This window comes from Vipera ursinii, assembly GCF_947247035.1.
Source record: "Vipera ursinii genome assembly, chromosome: 1".
Classification (NCBI taxonomy): Eukaryota; Metazoa; Chordata; class Lepidosauria; order Squamata; family Viperidae; genus Vipera; species Vipera ursinii.
The window spans coordinates 305,978,710-305,987,708 of record NC_139512.1 but is presented as its reverse complement, the minus strand read 5'-3'; the positions used below and the strand labels follow the sequence as shown (position 1 = coordinate 305,987,708).

General features: G+C 36.9%; 1 protein-coding gene across 2 annotated transcripts in view; it reads right to left on the bottom strand.

Annotated features, from left to right (window-relative positions):
* Window positions 1-1,744: 1,744 nt before the first annotated feature.
* DUSP10 (dual specificity phosphatase 10) overlaps window positions 1,745-8,999 on the bottom strand; it is a 31,277-nt gene continuing 24,022 nt past the window's right edge. Inside the window, exons 3-4 of one of the 2 annotated variants that reach the window (XM_083348910.1) lie at window positions 7,611-7,982; window positions 1,745-2,995 (exon numbers count right to left, since the gene is read on the bottom strand). In XM_083348910.1, coding sequence (XP_083205036.1) covers window positions 2,730-2,995; window positions 7,611-7,982 — 638 coding nt within the window. In that variant the 3' untranslated portion in view covers window positions 1,745-2,729. The remainder of the gene's footprint in view (window positions 2,996-7,610; window positions 7,983-8,999) is intronic. The other variant, XM_083348911.1, reaches the window with a different exon arrangement.

Here is an 8,999-nt window from a genome sequence, read left to right as displayed (position 1 = left end):
ATTGGGAGAGAAAAAACTACCACTATTCAGAAAAAGGCAAAATATATAATCAATTCTTGTAGAAAAATATTTTAATAAAATGTACCAAATATTGAGAAAATATATGTTTAATAACAATTTTGTTTGACAAAAGTACAGTTACATACATACATCTGTCTATATATATAACTAATCTTAATAAAAGGCACAACTTACCATCAGATATTCTGTACACTCCATAGAAATGAATGAAAGGGGCACAAAAAGACACATTTGAATGGAACTTACAGAGTACTTTATTCCACTTTTATTCTGCCAAAGCTTTCCATCAACCAATAGCAGGATTATGCTGTAAAATGGAAGTCCTCATAGATAACTGTTTACAAAAAACTAGCACTGCTAATGAAGTCAGTAGTAAAACAGAATTTACAATGTCTGATTTCACAACTGACATGACCTTGACAAAAAATAAACATAGATATTATTCCAAAGTGAAATGGACTAGAAGCCAAAAGGATTTCTTTCGAGAAGATTCAAATAGTTACTATTCCAAACATGGATATTCAATTTGTAGGTAATAAAATAAAGGGCAAACAAAAATTTAGATGATTTCCTGAGAATGAATCATAAGTTCATGAGAGATGCCTCCATTTTATTTCTGCCTTTACAGTTCCCCATTTAGGAATCACAACTGAATATGCGCTCTTTTTGACATTTAAATAGATCTTACGATGCAAAATGAAAGTTAAGTCTGCCCCAGAACTTCATATGCTTCCACTTCACTACTTAAGAAAAATGGCATGAAGTTTCTGCAAATTTTCAACTTTTTATCTGCTTTGTGATTCTCCCATCTCTTGTGCAGCCCCCTAGGAATCAGTGCACTCATTCCATTAGTGTGAGAGTTATTCACTCTTGTGAATTAAAAACTGGCCAAAAAAAGATACCCAGAAGCAAGGACAGCTACACCTATGCATTCTCTGAAATGACTGGTTTTTTTTCTCCATTATTACTTTTCTTTTCCCCGCTTTGCATTTTCACTTCAGAAAAATAAAGTCAATTCCCTGAGAAATGCTTAAGTTGAAAACGTGCAAAATACCTTTTCAATGGAAAAATGAAAAGAGAAGAAATGAGAGAACAAAGTGCACTTCAGGAGCCTGATCCCATCTTCGGACTGATGAGAGCCCTTGATGAAAACCCCATCTAAAGGTCCTATAGCTCCCATTGGCTTTTGATATTTGTTTTGTATGTATCGGGCCACACTTGTGCATTATTGTGAATTATTGTGTGTCAATGGCAAGCTGGATCAACACCCTTTCTGGTGTGTTGATGCTGCAGGCACACTGACCAGTTGTCAGATGTCATCTTGATCAAACCAAGAATGTACAGGCCTTCCTCCTGGATTCATTCCTTCTCTTTTGTGAATACATCTGGGGATATCTCAGATCAATCCAGAAATATGGCATTCAAGTGTTGAAAAGAGAAGACAGCAGAGAGGCAGAAGTCTCTATTTTAGTTCAATACACCACATTTAAATTAGAAAAGATTGCTGTGCCTGAACAAGGCTGCTATAAGTGAGAGAAGAGCCATCTGATACATCATGGATAAGTTATCTGGGCAAAATACATGCAGTCAATTCCAGGTCCCCATGCTCTTTCATACTTGTTACAAGTTGAAAACTAAACTAGCTAAGTGATTTTATTAAGGAAATAATAAAAAGGACACACACACACTCACAATTCTAAAACACTTCATTTTATAATCAATATATTTCTTTACATAAACAGAAACACGCCAGTATTTTGTGCGAAAAAATATTTTAAATAAACTTTGCTTATTCTTAATCTTTGTACATTCAGATATACATATGTAACAAGGTTTATGGCACCATTACTAGAACCAGAAAAGGGGGAGAGGGAATAATTGCTTTTGTTGTGTTCCTGCTTCTATATCAAGTCAGTAATCTTTGCACTATTTCTTAAAAAAAATAGTATTATTACTGGGTAGCCTGCAATAATTGGTTTGAACGCTCAAAATAAAAATGCTTTTCATTCCCAAAAACTATTATTGCACAAGAAGCCAATAAAGGCATATGGCATAAAATGGTCAAGTCCCTTGGTGTTTAATGTCCTACCCCTCCTACCCACAACCCAAATAGAAAAATAGTACCAGAAAATGAAACAAGAGGAAATAAAAAGGTGTTCTCTAGCCAGAAGAGTGAGACATGATTTGCAAACAATTTAAGCTGCTCTGATCACCTTTGCACCAGCAAGCATTTTCATTAGGTTTTGTTTAGTAAAGTTTTTGCAAACACAAGGCCTGTGGATCTAGTCTTTTTGCTATTATTTTGGCTGGTTGTGTCATTATTTTTTTAAAAAAATAATATAATTGTTCTCAGTCTATGAACCTGCACAGACTACTTAGTCATAATCTCTACAAGTAGCTGAACCATCCACTTCCTCAAAAACAAAAAAAACAAAAACACGAAATAATATCCAGGGAGGTTTTTTTTCCTCATAAACATCAATTTTAAAAAGCTGATTTAAGCCTTTCTTCTTCATCCATCCCTTTGAGAATGGATTTGCAATGGCATTCTGCGCAAATTCTGTGATGACTTTCAAAAAGAAGTTTTGTTTTGTTTTTTAAAAAAATAAGCTTTCCCTAGTAAAGCTGAAAAGAAAAGAATCACCCATGCTTCCCAGTCTGTGGAAAGTTTTTTAAAAAGAAAAACCTTCTCCTTTGGTTCTTTTATGTCACACAACAGTCTCAACCCCAATCAGCTTTGGTGTAAGAATTCGTGGTGTCACTCCATTGTTCAGATCTTCTTCAAACTCCAATAACTGCCCCATGAAATTAAGATTAGGAGAAATGATTGGTCTTTTGCCTTTGACAAACTTATAGGCATCTGTCATAGTCATCCTTGTGTGCTTCATAAGGTATGCAATGACAATGGTGGCGGAACGAGACACCCCAGCCTGGCAGTGGATAAGAAGACCCTTACCGCATTGGTGAGCTTCCTCTGAAAAGATCAGAAACAAACGGAGATATTGACTTTAATAGAGAATAGGTCATTGAGAGAGATCAAGACATAATTCCATAATGCAATTCACAGCTTAACATTACACTGGCCTAGTTTAATACAGGGGGTGGGGGGGAAACATATGAGCATATGATTTAATACAGCTTTCCCAGCCTGGGGTCTTCTAGTTGTGTTATGATTGCAACTCTAAGAATTCCCAGCAAACATGAGAATTTTGCATTGGGAAGGAGGAGGGGAAGAAAGAGGAAGAAGAATTAGGCATTGTTCAATTTCACTCTGCCCATCCCCTACCTAATTTGTTTTTGCTAGTGTACAAATCAATACAGGGCCAAATAAATTCAAAGTGTAGCTAGGAAGAACACTTAGTATTTCAGCAACAAATGAGAAGTTAAAGAACTCCAGAAAGAACTTCACAGAACTCTTTTTCTTCACTGTACAGAGAGAAGAACTGGAGAGCAGAAATGAAAGCTCCAAGTCCAAGGCTTTGCTCATGTTCAGAGAGCCTAATCAACACAGAAATTGCATTTATATGAATCAGCACTGCTGCTAGTGAAGTATCCAAACAGTACAAAGTTCATAAACGTTTGAGAAATGTGTACATTGCTACTCTCTAAAGCTTTGTTGGAAAATTAGCCTAGAAGAATCCATTTGCCTCTCTTCTCTCCAGCACTCCTTTTTTCAGAACATTTCTGTTATTACAACCTCCCATTAAAGTTCATTAGAGTCTTGCCGATAGTGAACAGCGGGCATATTTTAGATATTATATATACTGAAAACTCATGGATTGTTTGAGCTATTTTTCACAGGGCCAAATAGCCCTATGCATTGTATCTTGACATAATTCAACCAACATTTAAGAAAGGAATTGGGAACATTTAGGTTGGTCATTTGTTGCAAAAACACACTTCTCAGTATATTATATCACTGGCTATGTTGTTTCATGATGCCACAAACACTAGTGCAGCAAAGAAGCTAAAAGCTAAAAGTTCTCCACCTTTCTTTTATGATTTTGTCCTGTGTTTCATGGCCTTCATATGAATAACATGCATAAAACTAGCCTGTAGAATATGCACAGGCCAGCAATGCAAAGCATTGGTAAAATGGTCACTGTCTGAAATGCTCAATGATGCAATTGCCACGCTTACGTTCAAAGTAGTGTGGAAAATTTATTTAACCATTAAAAGGACAAGGGCAAAATCTGAAACCGTGACTCGTTTCTTTCCAATTTGTCACTGTAATTATTTTCTAATTCTAATTTTGGTGTCAGAAACAAACTTGAGATTTAAAAGTATGTCTAGAACAGTTTATGTAAATATGTGAAAAAGATAAACAGTGAAGGTCACTACCCTCATGCAGCATATGCATATTTTGACTACTGAAATAAGAATATCTGCCTGCTGCTATCTCAATGGTTTCATGTAGGTTAACATAAAGGAAGTATTTTGGTATTTGAAAAAAAAAAGGTTTTTGAGATTGAATATACCCTCATGTCTTCCCAGGAAGTCATCATCTGGAAAGGAATATCTGCACCCTCTTTTGGCAGCGTTCAAAGCCTCCTAATTTCAAATGGGAAAAATTCTACAAAACTTTTTATTCTACCTCATAGAGTGCATTTCTAAGAGAGAAGCAATAATAATATTTACAACTGGTATCTTTTCTTGGCAAGATGTTTCTCGCCACATATCTTGTAAAAGACACATAAATTTAATATGGCAATTTTTTGCACTATTTCAAAGCTATCCTAAAGAAATTTACCAACAAAACAAGAAAAAAAAACAGACCAGGATTGTCTCCAGACAATCTAATTCAGGCTAATTCAGAATATAGCACTGATAGGTTTTAGGAAATGTCATTGTCCTGCAAGTAGTAATTAATGTAATTAATAAATTACATCTGCCCATCTCATCAGATCTGGTAGAAGAGGCATGCTGCAAGTCCTGTCTTAGGGAACTACACTTGGTCCCAGAAGGCAGACCTTCTCTGCCATGGCACCTGCCTTCTGGAACAATTCCTACTACCACCACCAAGTGAGGTCATCTCCATCCTTATTTATTTTCTGGTAATCCCTTGACTTGGCTATGCCATCAGGCTCAGTGGTCCCAGGAGACTGGTAAGATCTTCAGATAGCTCCATTATGGCTGTTAACATCTAATCTCTTGTAGGCCTTATGATTTTTTTAAAACTTTTTTTAAAAAAATAATGACTGGTTTTTTTATTCATTTATTTATTATTAAATTTGTTTGCTGCTCATCTCACCTTGAGGTGACTCTTTTTACAATGTTATAGACAAAAACATGTATTTAAGAAAAACAAAACATTATAAAAACAAATTAACAACTATAATTAAAAGATAGAGAGGGAGGTCTGTAGGATGAGCAAGGGGGAGGTGGGAATCTGTTATTTATCAACCGCGTGTTTTTTATATTTATTCTTTAATATCCTTATTGTATGCCACCCAGAGTCATTTTGTTTCATAAGATGGTCAGCCATATAAATTTGATAAATAAATAAATAAATAAATAAATAAATAAATGCCAGGCAACTTATGGGGTTACAAAGCTAAAACCTGATAACCCCTTGCAAATTGGACAGAGCAATAAAAAATACAGAATCTTTAATGAACAATCACAAAACTGAGTTTGCTAGTTAGGGGGGGAAAAAGAGGGGCAATTTTATTTTCTGGCTCTCAAAGTCTTTACCTGCCAGTTAAACAATAAATGGTCTGTTGGCATGTTCAGTTTCCTAGAGCTAGAAATTTGCTGCCTGTTTCCTTTTCCTCTGCGACAAACAGTTACAGTACATTTAAGCTGCTATGTCGTAATGGTCCAGTGCAATGGGGCAAGGTTTGGATGGTTAGATTAAAGCCAAAGTTCTTATTTTGCTATATGAGCTCTAGAAAAATGGATTTGGCCTGGAAGCGCAATAAATCTTCAGCTGATGCAAGACATATCCTGTTGCCAGTACAAAGGAAATAGACTAGTTTTATTTAGCAATAGGACTATTAAGCTGCTAAACAAGAATGTGCAACCTAGACCCACAAAGAGTCTTCTGAGGGAAAACTACAAAACAGGCATATTTACAGAAAGTTCAAATCTATGTTTATTTAGTATTCCCATCAATTCCATTTTTATGCCCCAAACTGAACCACACAAAGAAGCAATGAGGCAAGCGGAAGGATTTAATCAACTTTTCCCAATCTTGTGCCTGTGGCTGTAAAGGGCTTCAACTGTCATAGTCTTCAGCTAGCATGGCCAATGATCATGCTAGCTGAAGGATGAGGAAGTTGATGACTAATGCATCTGGCACCAGTTGGGAAACACTGTCTCAACTTACCTAGGGGGAAAAAATGTATGTTTCTATTTCCAGAGATTAAAAGGTGCAAGCATTTTAGCTCAATATTATTAGAAATTCTGAAATTTCATTGTATCATTGTACCTTTTACCCTGCTGTACATACCCCAAACCAAAATGCATCATGCCAGATAAAAAGAAAAGCATAACCTTGAACAACATACACATATATAATTCTTGGCATGTTAGCAAGCTTTGCTGCAACGCCTCCTTCATAATCATTCCCAGTCATGTTCAACTCTGTCCTATTTATTCACTTTTTCATCAGCCTCTTCCCACAAGCCTACTATGCAGGATCATATATATTGAAAGATATCTGCAGTTCAAGTAGCATAAAGCTTTGTGTTCTTAAAAATTATCCTTTTTTCTTGAACTGTACTCTGGAGGAATGTCACCAGAAGACACCAGTAATAAAGGACAAGCAGTTCTCATAGTGTTCATGGGTAAACTGGCTAACCTCAAAAAGCAGTCTTGTGGGATCAAAGGAAGACCAAAGAAACAACCATCTAGCCCAGAAGTGTTTATTCACAGTTTTTTTTAGCAGCTGGTATTCTTGTGACATGCTGCTTTTCATCCTGGAAGCAATAAAACACTATTGCATTTAGCCATTGAGACCTCTATTCTCCATGAATGTGTATCAACATCCCTGGGAATCTGTGGCACAACAGTGAACCAGATTTGACAGTTTAACCAAGCACCACTCTTTTAACATTGTGGCTACAATTTCCCAGCTTCTATAATACTGAGTTTATGAAGGTGCTTTTTCCCAGATCTCTAATCACCTGCACTGGGTTGCTGTTTCTGAGATAACCTGTCAATTGACTGTCCCACAACATACCTATGTGTCTCTCATAGGCAGATATGTTGTCTCTTAAGAGTGTGAGAATACAGAGAAGGGATATTAGCAAACATCTGCAGGATGGTGTTAATAGGGTATTAATAAAGACAGGTCACAATTCCCTATCAAGCCCATGTTTTACAAAAAAGAAGTATCTCTACCCTAATGAATAGAAATCTGCAGGAAAAAGGTGAATAGTACAACAAGTGATCAATTATTTTAGAAATGGAGCCAGGGATAAATAAAAAGCTTTCATTGTTAAAATGCCCACCCAAAGCAGCTTCAGTCATCCAACCAATCCTCTGGACCAAGATAATCTGCTTTATATTTTCCAACCCAGACCTAAAGTCACAAGAGCAGCAGTTATTTAGAGCAATCTAGTCAAACTGGAAACAGGAATAGTTACCAATGAATTCAAAAGCCTCTTCGAAATACTGTCTGAGGTTCTGCTTGTTGCTATCCGTGGCAGGGAGACGTTTGTAGCTGAACAAACCTTTCTCATAATGGTAGAGAGGGAGGTGAGTGGTGACGTTGATTACATAGCCGATGTTCAACCTCTGGATCTTCTCCAAGTCCTGAGCATCATGTTCATTGCCGAGAAAGAGGAAGGGCAAGATGGGGGTGAGCTCGGCATTCTCAATGTCTGGAGTGGTAGCAATGGATTGAGGTAGTGTACAGGTTACTGCGGCACCTCCACCTCCGCTTTCAGGACACTCCTGAAGTTGGAGGGAATTATCACAGAGGTTTTCATGGTTCTGCTTGAAGCTGCTGAGCCCACCTGCAACAAGAGAGAGGGGTTGGGTTTTTAGTGGGAGAAAATGGAAGGGGAGGTGAATGCTAACATTCTGAATCCCCCAAGCAAAGACATAGATCCACCCTGTTTCTGAAGCTGTAATTTTCATTTTCTGCCATGCTGGAAACTCAAATCAAAACTGTTTGACAAAGCAAATTATCTTGGATCACAAAGTCCAGGAATATATTTGCTTACTAGTTATTTCACTGGTTCATTAGTGGTCTCAAAAACACAAGAGATGCCTCTAAGTTGCAGTAGATACTTGTACTCACTGTACATATTTTAAGGTACCCTTGGTTTATATGCACCTTTCTACAGCTTAGCAACTTTCCCACAATCCCTTAGCCCACAGAAGTTGAATCCAGTACCAAAGTTGGAATCAAAATTGAAAGGATGCATAACTTTGTGTGTTGCAAGAAATGGAAACAAATACCCATTTCATACTTTTTTGCTTTCTTTTTCATTCAGAAGAAGAGTGTTTGTATCTTTCATTTTTATGGTGTTTATTAATATGGGGTTTTTTACATTTTATATCTGAGGTTTTTTACAGTGTTGTTTTATTTTCATTGTTGTATGCCGTCCAAAGTCACTTTTGGTGAGATGGGTGGCTATATAAATTTGATAAAGTTTATCAAAAGAGCCTTGGTGGAGCAGTGGGCTAATGCCTCCTTAAGTAACACCAGCTGCCTGCAATTAGTGCAGGTTCGCATCCCACCAGGCTCAAGGTTGACTCAGTCTTCCATCCTTCTGAGGTAGGTAAAATGAGGACCCAGATTGTTGGGGGCAATAAGCTGACTTTGTAATAATGCCACTTGGGGGGGAAAGCCCTAATAAGCAGGCATATACATAGAATGAAGGCTATTGCTAAGCTTGTAAGCTGCCCTGAGTCTTCGGAGAAGGGCAGGATATAAATGGAATTAAAATAATAAAAAAGTACTGAATCAAACCATTTGGATTTCACAATTCAATTTTCCTTCTAATAAAATTCTGCTTCACAAAGAA